The sequence below is a fragment of the Xiphophorus couchianus genome, chromosome 11, assembly GCF_001444195.1.
Source record: "Xiphophorus couchianus chromosome 11, X_couchianus-1.0, whole genome shotgun sequence".
Lineage (NCBI taxonomy): Eukaryota > Metazoa > Chordata > Actinopteri > Cyprinodontiformes > Poeciliidae > Xiphophorus > Xiphophorus couchianus.
In genome coordinates, this window is record NC_040238.1 from 29,203,608 (window position 1) to 29,228,156 (window position 24,549).

Sequence of the window (24,549 nt, forward strand, 5' to 3'; positions counted from 1 at the left end):
AAACTACTGGACTTTGACTAAGCCATTCAGTTTTGTATTTCTCCTCTGTAATGATACAAAGCTTGTCCATGGGGTCAATCTTTAGTCTGGACAGGGAGAAGGAGCCCTGCAGGAAGTCCGTCTCAGTGTAGCAGCCAATCAAAACAACCATCCAACACATTCCAGTGGTCAAGCAGCCAATCAAAACAAAACGATTGACAGAGATGGGATCTGGTTTTCTGAACAAATACACAGCGGAGCATGGGCTTTCGTTGCTCTGGGAGCAATCAGATCTTACGGCAGTTACAGGAATGAACAACTGCTGCTGTGGAGAACCCTGTTGTCTTCTTGGGACTTAAGAAAGAGGAGGAGGAGAAGCATGGGAAGGTGGAGCAAAAAAGGAGCACAGAGTTTCTGCCCCTTTACTTCCAGGCGGGTCATTTGAGGTTAGGAAACTCGGTCATATAAGCAATGTGGTCATGCTGAGTAAAACCTATATAGCAAAAAACTGCATGCTGAGGGTCATGGAGGTGCTCAGTGATATTTTTACTGGCCTGTCTCAAGCGGCTGGAGAATCTCACAAACACAGCCGTTACATGTCCACATTCAATGACCAGAGTATTAGTCTTGAAAAACATTTTCTGGAATGCTCTATTTGGTTTATGCCAAAGATGTCCTCTGTTTAGTGTCAAAATAATTCAATTTTAGACTGTCACCTGTCCTAAGAACTTTACTCCAGGACTCGTTGTCTTTTTCTATTTTCTCTCTGAAGAAACATTTCTTTGTGCACCTCATGTAGGTAAGGAAAGGTAAGTTTGAGTAGCCTCTTTTTGATTGTTCAGACATGTATTTTTAACAGTTTTCAGAGCCTGCTATTTCTTGTGATGACTTTTTATTGTTTTTGGAAACGTTTTTAAGCATTTTATCCTGTGTCTTCAGGGTGAACTTTGGGTGGCCAGACGTGGGCTTCTTGGCAGCTGTTTTGAATGTAGACTATTTTTGGTATATTAAACTCCCTGATGCAAACTTATGTTGTGACCTCTGTGGACCCACTTACTAGACTCATGAGCTGCTACAGTTTTCTTTCTGAAGGCGTCTGGCTGCTCCTTTAATCTTACCATAGGGCTGTTTCATCAAAAATCAGGAGAATGGCAGATTAATTAATAAAAACAGCATTTATTTAAATGCTGAGAAACACTGTTCAAATCACGTACATCAGATCTGTGTTTGCCTGTTTGTAGTTTCAACCATTTCAAGTGGGAATAAATGTAGGGCTGTCCTAAGGTATTCCTCACCAGATATTGATTTTTTAAACCATTTCACTGGAAATTTAAAAAAGTATTTTTTAATGTTTTTATTGCGAATTGTTCTAACATGTTCTCATTACTGTATTTTCCAGAACTGTCTATTGCAGACGCTCTCCTTTACAGTGACAGATTAGCAGCAAGAAGTCAATATCTGCTTCTGCACTCAGAAGCTGGGTTAGTGAGTTCAACACTAATCAATGATTTAACAAATCATGTGACCAAAGGCTGTGACAAATGCTTCTGCTTCAGCTCCCCCTTTTTCACTGAAAATGTCCTTAAATCACCATGCCTACTCTGCTAACATGTACACTCTTTCCTCCTTCAGCTCATTTTTTCTTTTCTCCATCCAGCCACTTTCTGTCTACTCCTCATCTTCTATTTTTAGCAGCCCTCAGAGATTCAGGCCAAGCAGCTCAGAGCATGCAACATTAAGACTGAAACATGCATAATGCCTATGCAAGTTTCAGCCTGGCGTCATGTCTTAAAAATATCATCTTGAATTCTGCAAGTGCAAAAATAAAAGCCCATAGAAAATTATCCTTAATCAATAAAAAACAAAAAAGGACTTGGAAAGTACAAATGTCAACTATTCATGATTGCGAAAGGAAATGAAACTTACATGGTTTTCAATATTAAAAGTGAGACAAGCATCTCTATGCAACTTCTTTAATCCAACCTAGTATCCATAAAAAAAAATCCATCAAAACCATTAAATTCACATATGTGGCCTTTATGGAAGAGTTTTGAGAACTTTTTTGCATACATGCCTCAATCACACCATCCCCATAGTGAAACAGGGTAGTGGCAGCATCCTGCAGTGGGAATGTTTTGGAGTTTTTTTTTTTTTAACTAAGTAAACAAAAGCTGGTTTGAGCTGATGGAAAGATTAATGGAGTTTACTAAAGGGTAATCCCAAACAAAATTTTATTTAAGAGCAATTACCACACTTTCCAGGTGTTCTGTTTTTCTTTAAGTAGGTGGAAAAGCAGATTTTTCCACCTATTTTAAGATCATGTCCTATAAACATGTAAATAAACACATTTAGTATGTGGATATGACATGAAAAATGAAGTAGGCTATGAATACGTTTATGAGATGAAAGTGGCACACTGCAATTCACAAAAACAATCTTTCATTCAACAAATTCAAAGAAGAATAGAAATAAGGCAAACTAAGTCAAAATGTCAAACATGGATGAGGAATCACTTAAAAGCTTAAAGAGATTAATGTTCTCCAATTTGGAAAAGAAATCATTAATTTAGGTTTTCCAACCCAAAAGTTGAGTTAAGCTCTGACTTCCCTAATGCCATCAAAGTAAGTTGACAGTGCAAACCCACAGAATCTGCATACAGGAGTGAATCAACAGTGTCAGCATGTGTGTGTCAATATTTCTACACTAGTCAGTGAGGAATGTATTTGTGGTTCCTACAGAGCAGTTGGCCGAGGTGAAAATGGGTCAAGTGCAAATTTAGTCCAATTCACAAACTGACTGGCTACCCAGTCAGCAAAAGTTCTTCTGTCAATATTTCCAACAACAGAAGAAAGCTGTTGCTGTGAACTTGCTGGTGTCCTTTGAATTTTGTCTATCGCAATTGTACTTGAGCTTAAAGTCACAAACTGATGATCAGATATTTTCCTTCCGGATTATCTGGTAGAGAGAAGAATTTCTGGTTCCATCAATTACTGAAAGTCACTTAAGACTGAAAGCAGCAAAGTAGCTCCAGACCATCCCACTATGGCCATCATGTTTGTCTCTTGATCTCATGTTTGTTTGTTTTTCTGAAATGATGATAGTTTTTCTTCAGATATAAAGAATCACACACAACAGTTCCATTTTTGTCTTGTAAAATGCACAAAATGCCAAAAATGTTTAGGAATATTCAGATATTTCTGGCAAATGTGAAATAAGGCTCCAAGACAAAACAGTGTGTTTCTTATTAATGAACTACAATCACTGCAAGCAGTGCTTTGGATGTTGCTTTGAGTTCTTTTGTGACCTCCTAGATGAGTTGTTAGTGCACTCTGGAGTAACTTTGGTATGTCAGCCTACTTTAGTAGTCCTGACACAATTCACCATAGAGCCATGTTTTGTTTATTTTTTTTGTACAATTACTGTAGTCCTAAAGGATAAAAATTACCTTGTAAACCTTTCCAAACACATAAATGTCAGGACTGTTTTTTCCTGACCTGTTCTTACATTTATTTAGCTCGGGTTTTGACATGTTGTTTTTTAAGATTTTATAGCCTACTCCTTATTATTTGACAGGTTCTGTTTAGGTGAATCCCTGATTCTAGAGGTACTATGTTGTAACCAGGTTATGTGTAGCTAGTATAAGTTAGTTGCTTCTGGTTAATTAATAGTGTAGTAAGGGTGCAATGACTATTTACATAAAACTACATTGCCTTAGATTGTTATTTTTCTCAACTAATGGAATCATCATCTAAAAACTACGTTTTGCACTTACTTTGTTACCACTGTCTAATGTTAAAATTTGTTATGATGATTGGAAACATTTAAATTAGCCAAAAAAACAAAAACAATAACAACAAAAAGCAGATAGAAGGGTGACCATTCTTTAAAACTGCATTTTAAATGTAAAAAGGCTGATATGTCCAGAAACACACAAGTAATAAAATGCATTTCACTGCAGGGTGCACACTATGGTATGGAAAGAGGTGGGAAAAGAAGAGCAAACAATGGCTAATGGGTGTAAAGGAAACCCTGCAGGTCAAGGGAGTGGAGATTACATGTGGATAGGAGTGCCTTATTGTTGAGCGACTCATTTTTTATGGACTTGTTGGCTGCATTGTGAAGTTTTTTATTAGCTTCTTAACCAGGATGATTCTCAGCAACTAATTCTCACCAAGCCGAAAACAACCTAATTGCCTTTCAGTCCTCAGATGAAAAAACAATTATTTTAGCAACTTAAAATACTGCTTAAATGCAACAATGGTTTGAATTATTATATCCAATGCATGCATAATGATGCAATTGTTCAAGCTTATAAAAAAGAGGCTAGATTTACGTTTCAAGGCTTATGAATAGCAAAAGGTTCAAATTAACCTAAAAATCTGGTTTATTTCGTATTTGAAATAACTGATGAATGTACTTGAAGTGATCATATAGAGGTAAATATTCATGTCTTGGCCATTATAGTTTTATAGTCATGCCTAAAAATAATGCCTTTATAATTTACTTACTCATTATTTAATTTAAAACTCATTCTGTGAGTAATTCAATTTAGTATAGTTTACCACAAAATTTAGTGATTCAAGTGCAATACACAAACAATCAAGTTTGGCTAATTCAAGCTGCATATGACTGATTCTGTGAGGGTTACTGGTTGATGAAATGAAATAAAATTCTGCTTAGAGCCCCATTCAGTCTTAGTCAGGCTCTGCTCACAACGCTAACAAAAATTGCTGGTGTAGATAATCTCCCGATGCCAATCTAAAAAAAAAACAGTTAGCTAGTCATTATTGCACATAAATGGTATTTAAAAGGAAAAGAGACAGCTACTGTTTTTGCTTTTCTCATGAGAGTCCAGATCTAAGTTATTTTAGTCTATCTAAGACTCCCGGGAGAATCCCGAGGCGTTCCCAGGCCAGCCAGGAAACATAGTCCCTCCAGCTTGTCCTGGGTCTTCCTCTGGGTCTATTCCTGGTGGTACATCCCCAGAGCACCTCATCATCATCATATTACATGTTGAGAAATTAATTTATTTCAACTTTAATAATTTATTCCAATTAATGTATTGACATATTTCTAAATCACAACAGGTCCAATTTATATGTAGGTATTTACTGTAGAAATAATATTAAAATAGATGCTTCAGAAAAATTTTGTGTGAAAAGTAAAGTTACAAAATAAAAGCAATTTAAATTTACTTTATGGCTTATCAATTGTATTATCAGTTCCTTAAAGCCAGTATGCTTTACGTATGCATATGGGGAAGGAAACGGCACACAGATTTACAAATAAAATATAAAATATTGAGGCCCTTACATGTAAAATCACTCCAAACACGAAAATAAAAAATATTGTTGTGGTGCTAAAATGATCAGAGGAAACAGCAGAGGGCAGAAAGGCTGCAGAGAAATGAAAAGGCAGACATGTAGGAAGAGCGCTCAAGCCCTCAAGTTTTACACCACTTTGTTCACAATGAATCAGTTAAAATATCTACACAGTTTGCAACCTATACATAAGGCAAAGTCATAACATTTTGAGTTAATTTTATGTTATTCACAGAGCCATCTTCTTTTCTGGTAGAAAATATCTTGTGCCCACAATACAAGGGAAAGAAGTGCTTCGGGCACAGATTCCAAGCATAATGTGATAAGGATGAATATTGATTTAATCTAGTTAAAGGAGCTAATGAAATCAAGTAGTAGTGCCAATACCCCTAGACCATTTTCCTCAATTTTCCTACAAGAATGTGTCAAACGTTTACAGCACCTGCAGGGCAACAGAGTCTTTCCAGTCTGACAAAATAAAAACATATTCCAGACATGCAAGCAGCATAAAATCACTGACAGATCATACTCTCAGATTACTCAAAGCCTCTTTGAGCACTTTCCAATAATGTGAAAATTCTGATGGATTACACTGTATGTTTTTTTTAATAATCCTGGAAAATGTGGAGAATGTGTGTCGGTGTGTGTTTTTTCAGACCAAGGTCAGGTGAAGCTTATCAGTTGCTCTAAAATAGCTTCAGTTTTCTGAGATATTTTTATAAAACAGCCACAGGATTATGTATTCTGGATTTTTGAATGCCTGAACAGATATACAATATACATATTTGGTGATCCCAAACACTAATAATTCACTCATCTAGACAACAATATTAGAAATAAAGTAAATAAATCCTGCAATTGGTAAAAATGATGAAGCCTGACAAGTATTCGCACCTCAAACTATTTATTGAACATAATTTAACTTAATGTGCACACTGCACACATGGTACATCATGGCTACTTTAAAAAGTCACTATTTGAACAGAACTGAGGTATTTTATGCTATACATACAGTATTTAATAATGTATTGCAAAAGTGTTCATACTACATGAACGTTTTAGCATTATAACCAAAAACCTCAACATATTTGTTGGGTCATTCTGCTGCAGGAAGGTAAACATTCACTCCAGTTTCCAGCAGCCTCTACCAGTTTTCCATCCAGTAAAGCATTATATTTACTTCTAACTACTTATTACTAACTGGATTAATTAACTGAATGAAATAAATTGTGTGAAAACACTGAAAGAGATACCATATTGGTTGCTGTACTTCCCTGTCTTACTGCACCTAATGGTCGCTGAAACACAAGTCATGTAAATTTACACCATTTGAAGCAAAATTTATATAGAATAACTTCTATATGTTTCGTTCACATAATTAACTGCAATCACTGTAAAATATATGAGCTAAATGATCAGAAGCAATATCAAAACACAGAGAATAAATGCTAGGATTAGCCTAGCAAACTAAGCTGCATATAATCATCATCATCAAGAGCAAGATCCAAATTTATTCAATAGTGGTAGGGGTGGGACAAAGAATCAAAATTTTTCTCATGAATAATGTTTTTTTTATTATTATCAAAAACTGTGTTTTATAGAATCTGTGAACAGTGTACAATCATTCAGTCCAGTTTTCATATTTCCACATATGGACATTCTCACTCAGGTCCAATTCTTGGGTGGTCAAACAACAGACAAGTGTTCTGCTAAAAACTCTAGTGTAGTGTATTTATGCTGCAACACCAACTTTAGCACCATAACAGTAACTGCTCGCTAGTTTCAATATTCCCAGAGCGCTTATTGTTTGCCACTGCTTCACTGCATTCTTTTTCGACCCAGACTAACAATTTAAAAGTGTTATCCCTTTCCTGTTTGCTACAAGAAGTTGCAGACACACCAGACTGTGCAAAGCAGGAAATAATAGCTTTTCCAACTTCAAAATAAGAGTTAGATATAAATATAACAGAGTTTCAAGCTAGAATCACTCTCTTCCATATCTGGTTAGAAAATTGTTACTTATACTTACTTTAACTGGGGCAAGTCACATGCTCCCAGCAACTGAACAGCACTATGCTGGATAATCTTCTCTCAGATGAGAAATATTTTACTGTTTTTCTTGTGTCATAAGATATTGCCCCACCTAGTTAGTATTTGTCATTGGTAAAAGCCTATTCTTAATTCAGTTAGTTCAGTCATGGAGACCAAAAATAAAAGAATCCTAATTATGACATCCCTCCTTATTTATAATGTTTATACAGTAGCCCAAACTTCAGCTAGCAATAGTCAGGGTCACAACTCTCTGCCACAATCATCAGCTAAAAGGCTCGGGTGCTGAATTAAACTGAAACATGAAACTTTAGTACATTCTTTAAACAGTTTTTTACAGTGTGAGAAGGTTACACTGTCTTGCTGGGTGAGGCCACTGCCTTCAGGGAGAGAAATCACCATGGAGGCATGTGCTTTGTCGGCAGTAATGCTTATGTGGGTGGTAGATGCAACAACTATGGCCAACATGAAGGCCACCCAAAGTCCTGCAGAAGATGGAAGCATTGATTTTGTTCAGTTGTTCTTATCAGTGGTTTTAGTGTCGTGTCTAACTGGCTTGTGGTAATGAAGCCCAGTGAACAGCAAGGTGTCATCACAATGCTGAGGCAGCACAGTCAGTGAACATTCTGCTTAGAACATCAGAATAAGATGTTTTCACTAACTCAGTCATCATAATCATGATTTTAGATTTTCTACAATAGTATAATAAAGTAGTTGGGCTATATGTATAATTTTCTTTTTCATTGACATTTTTGGATCTTCCTTTGGTGGTTGCTTGATTTGATATAATAATTTTTAGCATGTTGGTTTTTGGGGGGGGGTTTGCCTTTTTGAATGACCCCCTCAAGATTAGTCCTGTACAGAAATTATGCAGTAAGATGCCTTACTGGCTGCAGAGATATGATAGGCTGAAATACATTTGATCAGTTCAGGACTTTCAAAAAAATCTGAAACATAGAAACTTGTTAGCAGTGTCATTGAAACATAGAAACAAGAAATAATGTATATCACATTTGTTTTATTTAATCAAGCAACTATTATTCCTACTGTAACTAAAATGGCTACTCATACACATTATTAAAAATTTTCTTAATAATGACTTTTACACATAGATTTGAGTAGAAATATATGATTAACACCTAACAAGTTTAATTTCAAATGTGTTTGAAATTAATTGTTCCTTGAGATATAGAAGGTTATATTATGTATAACAGAATAAAGTTATATTTTTAAACAAAATAATAACAGAACTTATTATATTGTACAATAAAAAAAATTCTATTACATAATAATAGAATATAATTTTTTATTATACAAAAAAACAATAGAACTTTATTCTAATAATGTAATAAAGTTCTGTTATTATAGATAAAACCTCAAATGAGTTGTGACAAAGTTAGATCAAGCTGGGCATGTTTTGATTATAGGTTCTTAAGGTTGAAAAATATATCTTTCCACAATGATCAACTATAACAAGACACTGCTGACAAGATAAACATAATCTCGTAGTTTAAGGCATTTACCCAGAAAACCTCTACTGATGCAGCAAATTAATTTTCCAGAAAAATTAGATGGGAGCTCAGCTACCCGTGTTCTCAGGGGCTTCAGGGCAGATATGACATGAACCACATAGCATGACACCACAAATGTCCTCCCAGACATGGCTACAAAGATCTAATAAAACTGTCAAAGTGAATAAACACATCAAAGATGCGTACTGGGGCTAATTTCAATAATCTGCAGTCAGCCACCCAGCAGAGGTCACAGTGTGAACGCCAGTAGTTCTATTAAATTCCCTTGAAGAATTCCCTGTTTATCCGACGCAGAGCGGAGTGAATGTCAGCTATGCGAGGCGAGATACGACCGTATCATATCCCCGCCGCTCAGCAACAAAGAACCAGACCACACAGGCTGACAACACACTGAATGATTAGGAAGGATTTCTGTCAGAGTCCTGAAGTGTTTCCTGGCATCAGAGGACAAATAAACACTTGAAGAGAAAAAACAAATCTAAAGTCTGAAAGTCCGAATGGCTGGTATAATCCCCACTTCTCCTTCAGCATCACTGTGTTTGTATGAAATGTTAGTCTTACAACTACACAAACACACAACATGTTCACCCTACCCAGCCTATCCAGCATCACCTCTGACCTGGCCGAAGCCTCCTGGGCCTCATTACCCAGTATGAAGCTCTCCTTCATGGACTACCAGTGCTCATAATGTTACCCTGACTGGTGGCATTTGAGAGGACCCAACACAACTGCATGCACTCTCAGAAAAACACAGCAAAGTAAACAAACTTTAAACGCAGCCAATGAGACCGAAATCAACTCCCTGGGATCCACTTAGCTACAGCAGCCATGACATCTGTTTGTGCCAATCAAAGGAGAACATGTTCCGAAGATAAGAGATACAGATGAGGGTAGGGCTCATTCATCATTTTTGAGAACTCTGCATCAGTTTCAGTGAATATCAGACCCAGAATTGAAACAAGAACATTTAAGTTCAATATAAATCAATCCATTTTTACTTCCAGATGTTGTAACATGACAAGATTATAGTGTAATGTCTTCCAAATGTGTGCAAAACCCTTGAATTTTTGACAGTTTTTCACATTACAGCTACAAATTTCACTGGGATTTTATGTTGTATACTAATACTGAGTGATCCATAATTGTGAAATGGAAGGAAGAAGATACATGGCTTTCAATACTTTTTAAGAAAAAAAAAAACTAGGTTATGAAGTTGTGACCCAAACCTTGAGGATGTCATTGAGTGCTTTTCTGGTTATTCTAAATCATGTAATTGAAAAGTAAATGTACCTAAACCTGTAATCTAATCTGAGCAGAGTAATTAATCATGGAAGCAGATAAAAACTTCCTAGTGACTCCATAGGAGCTCTCTGCTTCTTTCTTGTTGGGGCAGAGAAGCTGGTCAGAAACGATTTTAGCACTGAGATGTTTTTGGTACAGCAGAAGTTCCCATCTAGAAGAACACAATCAGAGTTACAATCAGTAGAATGGTTAAGACCAGAGAGTCAAGCAATTTTAGATGTGCCTCTAGTAGTCTAACATACTTATAATCAAATGACTAAACATCCTTCTCAGCATGCTATAAAGTTCTACAGAGTCCAGCTAATGACCTAATTACCTTATTCAGGTAGCTGGAGCCGAGACACACGTGGAGTTTGATAACTACTGCTATCAGCAGTAGTTATTGCTCCAAAAATATGCGTGTTTGTTTATAGGACAAAACGTGTGTTTGCACTGCATGCTGTGATGACTAAGGTTTGAAATGCAAGAGGAGAAATTCCCACAAGTCCTGTTTTATCCTTAAGTGGGGAAACAAAGTCCAAGAAAAAGGACTTTTTTTCTCCTCAGCAGAAAAAAAGTAAGATTCCCCACTTTCACGTTAAAGGTCATCCTACCTGCTGATCCGCAGGTCATCTTAGCAGCAACCTAGCATGACAAAGAAGAGAGACGGAGACAGAAATACAAATAAGTACCAAAACAGAAGCAGTAAAATATACCAGCAGAGGGTGAATTTCCTCCAAAGCTTTTGGGAATGCAACATTGGCCAAAAAGATGGTGCCCCACTTTGATCAGTCTGCTCAGACTGCAACAGTAGCAATGCTAGGAAAATTACATTTCTTCATAAACTCATTTCCTAAGTTGAGAAATATGTGTACTTGTTGTTTCCTTTAGTTAATTAATGCAGCTACATTCCTTTCATGAATTGGCTTAATCCTAAAATATAATGTTGTTAGATCTGAGGAAATGGGAAAAGATTTTTACAGGTGACTGAACCTGTCTGTGTCCTCTCTTTAGAGTGAGAGATGAATATGAAAAAACAGAATATTACATTAAAGGTTAAATATAAAGATGCACGGAGAAGGATATAATGGTTAAAGTCTGCTATCAACTCAGAAAGTATGATATGAATAATGTGGTTCTTTTTTCAGCAGGTCATCTCCAGCTACCTGTTCTGTTAGCACACTGTTGCTACCTTTTGTTGAATGGCCGCTACTAAGGCTGAACTTAATTGTCCACCTTCTGTCTGCATTTTGTCTGAGTGTGAACTAGTGGAAACCATCCTATGTAGAAAGGAGTGAAGGAGCATTACAACTGAGGCTAATAAATCTATTTGTTCCAAGACACACTTTCAGAAATGTGCTTCTGGGGAAATAGCATGCCTAAAAGTCATACTGATACTCAAACGTTACATTTATTTAAATGTGTAGGGGTGTTTATGTCTGTGTTTAAGGAGGAGGGAGGGTGTGTTCGTTTGCACAGCTGTGCTTTATCAGTCACAGTTAGGAGGCAAATAAACCCACCCCTGCATCAAATTGAACACCCCCTGCTCGTCCCTCTGCCTGCCTACCTGCTCAGTAAAACATAAGTTGAGCGCAAACAACAGTATTCCACTACAGGATTCACTCATATAGAATGCTAATAATGGGTTTCAGTTTAAAGAGGTTGTTTCAAGATATTTGGAGACACTCTACACAAAAGACAAGAGAGCTGGTGGGAATTTAAGCCAGAAAAGATTATGCATAAATATTGCGCCTTTATTGAGTAATAAAATAAATAAATGATGATCAAATTGTACCTTGCTGTTGACCTCATGAGATGGTGTAACTACTGAAAATTGCAACATGAGCTTTGAACTAATGCTTCTTTTAGGGCAACCAATTCGAACAACACCAGCTAACACCCAGTAAGCCTCTTTAATGCTCTGAAGTATTGAAAAGCTTTCAGTTGAATACCACTGTGGCATAACTGGCATGATATGGAAAAGGTTGCACGAAATCAACTGTTGGCAGTCCTGTTTTATTGGGCAATGTTTTCAATAACATGTAGATATCTAATCATTTGATGTATTTCAGTTTAAAAAAAACATACATTATGGACTTTGCACACATTTACAGATGCATAATTTATTTTCTGTAGAAAATTAACAATTTTTATTTCTGTTCTAAAAATTCTTCAACTTTACATTCATTCCTACTTTCATTTCAAACGCTCTTCATCACTGCATTTCAATTTAATTTTCTTGGTAGTTCAGTATGTTTAAGAACTACAAATAAAACAAATAAAAATGCATAAAGAAGGAAATAAAATAATAAATAGATGAATTATTTATTAAGGTTCCATCGCCTGTGTTGACCAGTCCACTCCAATAAATTATGAAATATAATGACTCCTGATTTGACAAAAATAACTATTTTAACCACTGTAAATTATGACTGTATTATAGAAATGTATTCAAATTCTCAGTTGTCAAAGCAGGTTTTAAAGGTTTTCCTCCCTGTGGGTATAAATTGACATGTGTGTCAAGAAATGTCCCAGATCAGTTTACATCCTTTCATTAGGTTCAAAACCACAAAAACAAAGGTTTGACATAGCAAACATGCAAAAATGATTGACTTCCTTTTAGGTTCTCTATCTTTAAATATCAGCCATTTAGAAAACAAAGCCTTTAACCAAGTGGCACTCTTGAAATTCAGAGGCTTACTCTCTTTAAAATGTTTCATTTCTTCACTTTGGTTTCAACAAAAAGCTTTCAATCCTAACAGTTCTGTCATTGTTACGTTTTCAAAATCATATGAGTGGTGTTCTTTATAAAACTTCAAGAAAAATGACATCTTTGATTAAAGAAGACATTTCTTTTTATTCTCCCTTATCAGTCTGACTGTTGTAGTACAGTTGTGACTGTGCTGACTGGGCAGAAAGTGACCTTGTAAATTCTGCTGCGTGGAGCAGATCTGTCTCACCGCTTTACACTCATCTTATTTATAAAACAGCAGGGCAAAAGAAACCTTAACTGAGTTTCAGGCATAGGGAGGAACATGATGTAACAAAGGGACAGAGAAAATATCAAAACATAGATTTCTTTTCAGCAAAAGCCTTTGTGTAAGATGTAAGCTAAAACAAGGTGACTCACAGATGAGGACAGGGGGTGATGTGTCAAAGTGTGTTCAAAAACAAACCACAGATGTTCACTTCATTTCTTTTCTTATGAAACACTGGAAATGTAGTGACTATTTTTACCCAAAACAGGTTAAAGGTTTTACTCAGAAATCAAATTTGACTCAGCTGAGTGACTGATCAGCTTATATCAGTCTGTGAAGCTCCTGTGTACAAGGTCAGCTTCAAAGTGCTTCATGAGTCTGTAATGCAATCAAAAGTCTGAGAGGAATCACAGACTTTATATCAGTATGAAAGAGCAAAGCAAAATGGGCCTCAGCGGCGTTCTCATGAGAGACGCTGCTCCAGACGCTAACCGACTTACATCAGAAACTCTAAATCAGAGCAGTTAAAAATGGGCTGTTTTTTTTATTTTTTAAGAGTTTCTCACAGATGTAACCGAAGTGTCTCACCCGGGCATGACGAGCTTGGAGATGCGTAGGAGACGTGAGGGAGGAGCGGATCAGTGGCCTGCTGCGGGTCAAGGGTCGTGAGCGACGTCTGGTCAGCGGCTCAGATTTGTCTGGAGATTTGTGGGCTCCTTGATCCGGGCCTGTTCGGACGGTCATCCTGAACACAGTCTGGGCACCCTGAAGGAAAGGAGAGAGAAAAACAAGCTAAGGAAAAGAAATAAAAAAATGTACATCCACTACACATAAATAAGATTTTAGCTGCCCCGACACAAAGAAAAGCATGTGGTTTATATGTGGATACCAAACAATGTCTTTCTCTTTATTGATCCGAGTTGTATTTTTGACCAAATCTCTCATGATATTTCATATCATATATTAAAAATCATAACAAGAACGTTCACAGTTTTGATCAACTGTCAGTGGTGCTTAACAGTTTATGCAAATTTCTTAATTTTTCAATGTCTATGTGAAATTGTTTGCTAATTTTGTCAGATTATATAGAAGTTTTTCTGGTGGGAAATCGGACTGTTTTTTTTTTTTTTTGCATGAATGCATGAGTGCAGAAAATGTCCTCTTTGTGCTGACTGTCCTCTAACCTTTCTTTTCTTGCAATTTAAAAGTTTTGATGTTACACCCAAGAGCAACTTAACTTTTGAAAAACACATTAATAATCGAGCATGCTCTGAACACTTTCATTCATATAATACTATTCTATGACACCCATCCCTTAAAACTAAAACTGCACTTCTTATATAGTCTCCACATCTCTGTTTAAATCACATCTCTTGGATGATTGTCAGTAAATACAATTTAAAGTTATTCATCACAGACTTGCTCAGTTGTCAGTGGTGTTCCTCAAGTTTATAAACTAAAACATACGTCACAGTTTTAGCAGAGATGATACAGTTTTTGATATTTTTGCTCAAGATCATGTTTGATTTTTACTTTTGACATTTTAATTTCTTCATCATAGAACTGTTAATAATTAGTGGCATTTTGTGCTTTTGATATTTATTTGTTGTACGGTGTGCAACAAACAACACTATTAATAGTATCTGGACACTATCTTGTTCATAGATTCAGCTTGTTGTCATACAACAGTATAGATAGATATGAATAAAAGAAATAATCATGAACAAGATTGACAAGTGGTATATAACAAGTACATAAAAAACTTAAATACCCCAATTCAATTTATTAGACAACTTAGCAATAATCCTCCCACTTTCTTTTTATACCCATTTATCTAAGTAGGGTAGCCATGAACAGGTTGTCAGTTCATCATAGGACACACAGGATAAACAACCATGCACACACACACTCATACCTCAGGGCAGTTTAGAGTAAACAGCTAACCTAGCTGTCGGAGTAAATACCCAGAGAGAAACCACACAGAAATGAATACAACACAACCCCAAGCTGAGCATCTGCAACCTTCTACCTGTAAGGGAACCAGGTAGCAACTATGCAACTGTGCAGCCCACAATAATTATTACTGAAGTTTTATTTTACTTGAGAAGCACCAGAACAATATGACTTCTATCAACTTTTAAATGTTTATTATGTTAATCAGTCAAAGGGTAAATTCTGTAAAACTTAGAAAGTCTCCTGCATTTTCAGTGTGTACCAGCAGTAAGCAACAAAAATATTTATTATCTTTTAATTCAGGTAACCATCATGTCTCAGTGTAAAAACCCATTGAGATCTATAGCTCATCCCATTCAGCAGCAGCCTCTTACCACTCCCTGTGTCTTCATGCTGCCCGTCTCATCAGCAGATCGGTTTCTCTGGTTTCTGTCCAGTAACTTATGAAGCTGGTGATGATGTGAAGTGATTCAAGATTTAAGACCTTGCTGAGGATTTATTGTTCCTTCTAACATTCTGAAAAAAAGTCCCACCCTAATCTTGGCTCTCCTTCCGCTGCCTGAGTTCAGCTCATTGACAACAAAAGGTCCAGTGGAAAGTGGAAAGTCCAATCCAGCTTGACCCCTCCACTCAGCTACTGCGGCCACTTCAGTGGGAATACCCGCTGATGTGCTTCCCGCTTCCCCCTTCTAGTCAAACACGGAGCTGATAAGATGCATGAGTAACTGATGGAAAGGGAGGAATGACTTTCATTTCTGTAGAAGAGAATCTATTTCACAAATACTCACAAAGAGATTATTTTCTGCTTGTTTCGACATACAATGATTCTGTTTTCAGAAAATTCCCTTTCTGATCTTACAAAGGATTCCCATCATGGTGACAATCAATGCTGTTGCTAATGCTAATGCTCCCACTGTGTGTTTGGAGATGTGTCAGCAACATGGTGTTTCACTATGGCAAAAAAAGAAAAAAAAGAGAGATGGAATTTTCCCATTTTATTTTCTCTTTTTGGATGTTTCTCATGGCATTTTTAACCTGATATTTTTATTCATGCCTGCTTTTAAAAGTGTGTATTAAAAGTCAATTACAGAGCATTGAGAGCCATTTAACCTACTGATCTTTTCGGTTACAAATGATCCCTGCAGAAGCCAAATGGTGCATTAGATATGAAATGATGGAAAGTTGTTTCCTAAATTATCCAAAGCCTTTTATGCAATCAATAGCTGAATGCTTTCGCCATTAAAAGTCAATCTTATAATGCTGACAACGTTTTGAAGCATTTAGTCCTGCAATAATCAGATTAAGGTTGGAAACTTTAATTTGTCTTGACTCATTTAGTCTCAGCAGTGGATTTTAGACATGGTTCATGTCTGGACTCTGGCTGGGACTCTTTAAAATGTTTATATTGTCTTCCGTTAAACATTTTTACCACTTGACCCCCCAGTGAATGTCAGGGATCACCATCTCAGAAGGTCCAGTACTACCTCAGGCCAGGTTCTTTTCTGCGGCTTGTTTTCTAAAAGAATTTTAATGTGATCCATTTTCTTCTGGATGCACTGAAACCGACAACATTGTTTTTAAAACGGTCAAAGCATCACATTCCTGTCACTTGACATTGATCACCTTTCTACTGACATTGCCAGTTTTTGCCCCTTCTGACAGCTAAGATGTTTACCATAAACACTGAAGAGGTCAAGTTTTACACAAACCAGATTCACTTTTGTGTCAAGCTCTGGCTTCAGTTGATACCACTGGGCATAAGAAACTTCTTATGGCTTTCTTTTGACAATATATATCTTTTTATCACTTCCAAATAGATCAAAATACTTAGTGTGAATAACTAATAGTTATTCTACCAACAGATTCTTCCACCTGAGTTGTGGATCACTGCAGCTTCCACAGAGTTGCCAAGGGATATTTGGCTGCTTCCCTGATTAATGCTCATCATGTCTTGGTAGGTTTGCAGTTTGTCGATACTCTCCACATTTTAATTATTAAATTACGCACAGGTGGATACTGTTTACAAATTATGCTATTCCTGAAGACGGATTAATGCACTGGATTTTATTATTAACAATGTGATATTTTAGCTGAACATTGTGCAAACTCTACAGTTGGTAAATTTATATGTACTGAGGGACAATGAGTTCCATAACCCATAGGGTATTTTGATGGTTTTGACATTAGACTGATCACTTATTTGTTCCCCAAACAATGAGGTTGCAAGTAAATAGTTTTGAGTTATTCTGGTGAACAGTTTGCAAAGATCATGCAGGTCTCTGCTTGCCCAGCAAAAAAATAAATAAAAATAAACAGACTGATGCCTGAAGGAAACTTTGACAGAATTTAAAAGTTTGTTATGCAACATCTTGAAATTTATTAGTAATATACAGAAAAACTAATTTCTATATATTTTCTAAATATGTTTTGCAACAAGCTATAATCCCATTTCTACATGTCCACTTATAGATGTCATGATGCTCATTAACATTGCACTTCTGCACTGAATTAGCAGACAATGAGGCAAACTGCTAAATGTGTCAACATAATTCGTTGCACCGCTGTTTCTCTAACAAGCAAAACAGTTTAAATGGGATTGTTGTGGTGTAATTTCAAAAATTTTATGAGCATTCCTTAACTTCTACATGGTTTGAAAGCTATTTGAGGTTAGCTCATTTACACTCAGTAAGGATAATGAAGCATCTGGAATGTCATGTAGGAAAAGAACAGCAGAAGGGCCACTGTGATCTTTTGGTCCACAAAATATGTTTGCTACGCCTTTAAAGCTCCAGCAAGCCATGATTTGACTTCTGTTGTTTCTGTTCAAGCAGTTATTGTACCACATGAACGGCATAGAAATCCAATCGGATTATAATTTACTTTTCCAGTGAAAAGTTTATGCACAGTCATCATGAGCATGAATGCTATATCTATTTTGGATGTTCTCCTTTCGAGGGTGATAAAATAATTATAAATTATTGAACTATTCAATGCATATGGTTGTTTTTTTTGTTTTGCAGTGTTTCTATAATCAGCCAATTAAAATGATATATAAAAGCTTTCTATATGTTCAGCATAATTTTTTAATAAGTGATGCTGAACATTCTAAGATTGGTTTAAACTTAATAAACCTAAGGCCTCAGAAATCCTTCTTAATGATTGTTATTGTCTTCATTTGGTAATTTCTCCTAAATGACCTAAAAATCTCTTAATGACTTGAGAAATACTCAGATAAGAAAAATCCCAAATCCTGAACACGTACAGAAAATTCTAGATTTACACAAGTTGGGAAAGTCAGTTAGATCCATTATTAAACAATTGCAGATTGCAAGAATCAGTAATAAATGCAAGTCATTAATTTGTTTGCCCTCTTTGGTAAGACTTGGAGAAAGACCCAAACTGTCACCCTTTATGAAAATAAATTTATTAGGATGATCAGGAACAATTTTGAACATGCAGCTAGATGACTGGAATGTGGTGTTCCAGCAGGAAAATGATCACAAACATGCATCCAGACATCCAAAGTGTTTCAGAAAGGGATAAAGCAGACTAACATTAAGCTTCTGGAAAAGCCTCCCTAAAGCCCCGACCTGCAAAACTCTGAACATTTGTAGATTATGCCTAAATGTCCATGTCAGGACACAATGCAGTTAAATGAGCTCTACCGGTTCTGCAAATAAGACTGGACTACCAGACTGCCAGGAGCATGCTGAAGGCAAAAAAAGTGATTCTGGTGTCTCTGCAGATCAAGATCTAAGGGAGATTTACCTAAACACAAATTAATGTGTATTTAGACACAGTGTGTATTTAGAGTATATTTATTTCTAACCTGTATTGATTAGACAAAATTCTTAATTACCGTAATTCAAATTTGTGCACCAAACTTCTGTCTTTCAAACTCACTGAGGTTTCATGTTGTATTATCACTCTATGAGATATGAATATACAGTCAGAGCCAAATTCTTATTATCTAAATAAATAGCTTGGTACCTAAAAACAAGTCTAATAAATCGAATAACGTGTAAGCCTAAAATGAAAGAAAATAAAAGGATAGTGTTTGTGTTGTTTAAAGTTAGCATAGAGAGCTTTCAAAATGTATTACATTTCTATTCATATCCTTGTCATTTTTGCTCAGATGAGCCTAGGATGACACCATCTGTACTTATGGAGCTATTCACCAATCACATGTGCAGCAAATCTAAATCAGGCTTACCTTGGTGCCCTGCTGCTCCTCCTTGACTCGAACGTCATTTGTGTGGCAGGAATTAGAGTTTTGGATGTTTTGCATTCCCTCACTTAGGTGATCCAATTTTTTCATCAGCAGGATCATGGAGTCACACTGCTGAGCACACAAGACAAAAACCAAAATAAATGGAAATGAAAGTAAGTACAGCTCAACGTAGCAGACAATTCATGTGCACCTCAACACTTCTCTTCCTCATTCAGCCATTCCAACCTTCATTCCCTCAATGATTCATTCTTCAGTCTGACTTGTGATACAAATCAATAGTGATTCTGTAAGGACAACAGAAAGTGCAGCCTAAGAATAAAAACAAAGTATAGGCCTACAGGTTATAAGCATTAATTTACACAATGTGAGATGCCGGATGGGCCCATGCTAAAGTTATGCGAAGGTCTAAATCATTTGTGCACTTTGTCAGTAACTGGTGGTAATTGAGTCTGACTGAGATGCTTGTTCGCTGGCCTTCCAGGAAATGAACAAACTGCTTTGTTTCTGAGCTCCATTGCCAATCCCAGAGTCCCATAGGCTGATAGCAGCATATAAAGACCCTTTGAAAGAACTGAAGTCCAAAAACAGCCCCCTCACTCACGCAGCTACATGCATACTCACAAGCATGCCCTCACAACACAACCCACCCACTCATCTACCCACTCACGCTCACAAACACACCCTTTTCTCCAGTCCCAAAACTATCATGTCAACCAGCTTAAAAAATATCTGCAGTAACTGCTTTGGCAGTAAAACCATTTCCTGTGTGTTGCGGCCCCCACATCCCCCAGATTCCTACGCAGCCCAGGAGCACAGAGGGCTGTCTGTGCACAGCAGGGAGCTATTTTTACCCTCACTGTGGGGGACAGATCCAGGGCGAGGTGGGGGAACACAGCCACTGGAGGCTTTTCAGTTACAAGAATGACTGCCAGCATGTACACATGCTGAAAGTCACTGACACATAAATGTGGTAATGCACTGCAGCACACATAGACACACACACAGACACAGCAGTGTGCTCTCTAAGTTCATGAAATGTTAATAAGATTCCGTCCAGAGCGTCCACAGGGGGAAAGGGTCTTAAATTCATCAATGCTTAAAGCAGCAATTCATTATTGGACTCATACACAGGAAACAAACGCTGTTATAAATAACTACTACTATGTGTAGTGTTGGCTGTTTTCAAGTGAATTTCCAATTAAAAAGCTAAGCAAACAGAGGGATAAACCTTGGATTGATTTTCTGATGAAGGTGAAGGTTAATTTAGTATCTGGTGAACCTTTTAAGTTTCCCTGTTTATTATTTTAGGGATAAGTCTTACAGTCAAATATTAAACATTTCGGCCTATTTGCCGCATTAAACTATCTCTGATTAGCCTAAAGATGGCATGTTCTTTGGAATTTTACACCAGAATGCATTATTTTTTTACTTCCTATACTCTGATATAGTTTCTGTTAATAAAAAAATGAAGTCCAAGAAAACCAGAAAAATCTAAATGCCTTAGTAACTGGAACAACAACTGTAAACCTTAAACTTTTAAGCTGTATAAATGGGATTTTCTGCAAGTCCTCCAGCAAGTTCAGCCAAACTGTGGAAACATCATCACAACGGAGGTGCAGGCAGAGATAATCCTTTCATTTCAGGAAGAGAGGAGGGAGCAGAGAGCAAGAGGACCGTTATGGGAGTGTGCCAGAGACTGGGGGTTGGGGTGGGAGCAATCTGACAGGTGTGAGAACAAAGTTAGGAACACACTCGCTTTAAAGAATGACTGCTGGTGCGGTGCATGCAGGGTTATAACAGATGCCAGGCAGTGCAAGAGGAAAATATGAAAGGAATTTATTACAGGCAGTATTTCTGAGATAGAATAACTCCTAATTGGACATTTTCACTTTTCTCTAAAGAATACTAACTGTAGATTTACTACACTAAAAAAAAGAGAAAATGGTTGTTTTTGTCTGAAATAATCTTAGCAGAAATCAGAAACGTATTTACAAAAACAATGTAATGAAAACCTGTTAATGTTGCGATGTTTATATTTAAATATTATTTACAGCATACAGCCTAAATCACAACATTTGACTTGTTCATTTATCACATCTTAACAGTATTTTAATTGAGGTCATTATTTACAAAGATCCATCATTATTATACAGAAAGTCTTGATCCTAAGCAGGAATGAGGTCATTTTAAATTATCTGGAAATGTTCGACTTTGCTGCTCTCTAGTGGTACAAAATGTATTACAAGAGAGGTTAAGATTATGCATAGTTCATGTTCATGGTGGTTCACGACTAGATTGAACCTTGTTGACTTTATCATTTAGTGATTGATAAAGCAAAGAAGAATGACCAACAATAAGTGACATGAAAAACATGAACATGCTTGAACTTTTACTTGCATTTTGTTGCCTTACAGCCAGAACCTTCAATGTATTCTATTGGAATTTTTGTGTCGCAAACAGATTTATCGCAACGTATTGCATATCTGTGGAAGGACAATAATACATACAGTTTTTTTTTATAAATGAATTCTGTAAAGTGTGGATATTGATTTAAAACCTCCAATGAGTCACTCACAGACACAACAAACAGGTGGAAGAAGGTCCTCTGCTTGTGGAAACAAAAGTGAATTTTTGGCCCCCATGCAAAATACAAATTTTGATGTAAAACTACTCATTGACTCTTTAAATATGGTGGTGGCAGCATCAGGCTGAGAGGATGTTTTTCTTAGGGAATGGGAGCTGACAAGAGGTGATGAAGGATGGAAAGAGTTAATGTGCACAAAAGTACTCATCCAATTTTATGAAGGGAAGAACCGACAAACATTTGAGGGTCTAGATCAGCAAAGCTGGTAAGACACATACCACAAAAGACTTGTAGAGCAAAGTTTTCAAAAACACTGTACTGGCAAAAGTATCCACTTATTTTTCTTGGTTTATCACCTAAAATTCCAATATAATGCGTGTGGTAATAATGTGACAAAACGTGACAAAAGCTCGAAGTTTATGGAAAGCCACTTTAAATAAAGCTCAGGTATACAATGAAATACTGAGGTCAAGAAAAATACCAGCTGTTTTTATTTACCTGCCGTGTATCCTCTTCCTCCTTGCCACCTGTACACTCCGGTCTCATTTTGCTGTTGGAGGTCTTTGGCCGGTCAGCTGCAGGGGCATGAGGCAGAACTTCTGGTCTCTTCCTCAGAAACTTTCTGTTTTTGTTCAAATTCCTACGATGGCGACTGACCAGAAACTCCTTGTACTGTAAAGTTTCAGGGAATTCATCAACATCAGCATCTTCATCTTCACTCTCTTCTTTAGAAGCAGAGGAGGAAGAGGACTCCCTGCCGTCAGAACTCTCCTTCCCAACAGTGGCGAGGCTGCCTTCATAATCGCAAAAGACAATCGCACTTGGTTTATGTTTTACTATTCGAAGCACGTCCGGTGAGGTGTCCTCTGTCGAGTTCACACACTCAAACAGATGGTTGTCACAGGATGTGTCCAGGAGTGGTGAAAAGGCAGAAGGGATCTCGGCAGGACGGGGCGTCACCGCGGGGCGCTCTTCCTGCTGCTCAGGTGCTGCAGCTCCTCTCTGTTTCACATTCTGTTCTAAAAATAGAGGACCACTCCGAGCAGCATCTCCACCATCAGTATCTGTCACCTCTATGTCCTCTAGCGCAGATCCAGAAGGCGTGTAAACACTCTGACTGAGGCCAGACGTGCTGTCGATCTTCAGATCCTTCCAGTGTTTAACGTGACTGGCCACAGGATCCAGCGTGGCATCAAAGAGCGAAGCAGGCCCAGACATGGCTCTCAGTTGGCTGTTGGAGTGTTGAATTGGGGCAGGGGGGAACTTGTCTTTGCACTTCACTTAGAAAGACATCCACAGCCTGAGGGTAAATATGCCTGTTAGACTGCTCTTGACCAGGCGGTGCAACCACTGGACTTTTAACCATCATTGCCGATCTCCTCCTCAGCGACTGCAAATCCTGCTGTCACCATGACATCGCGTTATTAAAGCAGTCTGACGAATGGAATCAGGTGAAGCTGCTGAACTTACACCAACAGCTTGGTGTGGACCTCATTTGTAATCCCCAAATGCTTTGGATTTCCTGCACAGAGAAGAGTAACAGACTGAGTTTTGGACAAACTCGCTCATGCTCACATGTTTTCACATGTGCAAACTATAAATAATATACAGTAGGCATGTGTTACAGTCACAGAAATCTGGATTTGCAAAGAGAAGAAACTGAAGGCTGAAACTTCTGCTACAACTCTTGGGTGCAAAGCACCCATATTGGATTCTGAGGCTGGTGTTGGTGAATAACCTCTGATCTATTCGCAACAAATTCCAACACAGTAAAATCAAGCAGCATCAATGAATAACACATTTTTCCCCAGACTTGTTGTAACTGCATTTCAAAACGACTGTCAGTATGGAAGCACTTTAACCTTTAACAACTCTGAGTGTACAGAAATGGCAAAAAAAAAATAGTTGATAATCATTAAATGGACCTTATGATGATTTATTGATCCAGTAGTAGCTCCCTAACAATTAGGTTCCCAGATAATATGTTTTAGTTAATTTTATTTATTAAAAGAGAAAGCTATCCAAACCAACTTGGCCCTATGTGAAAAAGTAATTGTACCTAAACTTTAGAACTGCTGGTGCCTCCCTTGGCTGTAACAACTCCTATCAAGCTATGAGTCTTTTACATCATTGCAAAGGAATTTTGGGCCACTCTTCTCAGTACAATTGGTTTAATTAATCTCCATGCTGGAGAGTTTTCAAGGACAAATGGTCTAAATAGGGTCATGCTAAAAGTTTTACATTTAATCCAGGCTTTGATTTGACCAGTCAGTTTCCTTCAGGGCTACAGGTTTGGTAGTAATTTTGTGTGCTGAAAATGAACCAAAAACAAAATTAAGCACAGTTAATAAATAATTTAAGAAGGAATGCAGATATATTTTCACATTGGAATTTTGTTTTTACTCTGGTTATCTTTGTGATGTGGAAATTTGTTTGATGATCTGAAACATTTTAGTGCAACAAAAAAGCAAAAGCAGGAGAAATCTGTGAGCATGCAAAAATTGTGTCATGCACTTAGATGCACTTAATAGCTCAGGAAAAAATTATAATTTCTTATACATTTTGCAGACTGAATGTCTATCAGATTAAATGCCCATTGGCATAAACACTGGTTTTCACAACTCAGGCTGTCAGACATTTT

General features: G+C 37.1%; 1 protein-coding gene across 2 annotated transcripts in view; it reads right to left on the reverse strand.

Moving 5' to 3' along the window:
* Nucleotides 1-24,549, reverse strand: part of stard13a (StAR related lipid transfer domain containing 13a) — a 58,074-nt gene that overhangs the window by 33,068 nt on the left and 457 nt on the right. Inside the window, exons 2-5 of one of the 2 annotated variants that reach the window (XM_028031569.1) lie at nucleotides 22,407-23,430; nucleotides 19,307-19,435; nucleotides 13,729-13,896; nucleotides 10,777-10,807 (exon numbers count right to left, since the gene is read on the reverse strand). In XM_028031569.1, the coding sequence (XP_027887370.1) occupies nucleotides 10,777-10,807; nucleotides 13,729-13,896; nucleotides 19,307-19,435; nucleotides 22,407-23,126 (1,048 nt within the window). In that variant the 5' untranslated portion in view covers nucleotides 23,127-23,430. Of the gene's footprint in view, nucleotides 1-10,776; nucleotides 10,808-13,728; nucleotides 13,906-19,306; nucleotides 19,436-22,406; nucleotides 23,431-24,549 lie in introns of both variants that reach the window. The other variant, XM_028031568.1, reaches the window with a different exon arrangement.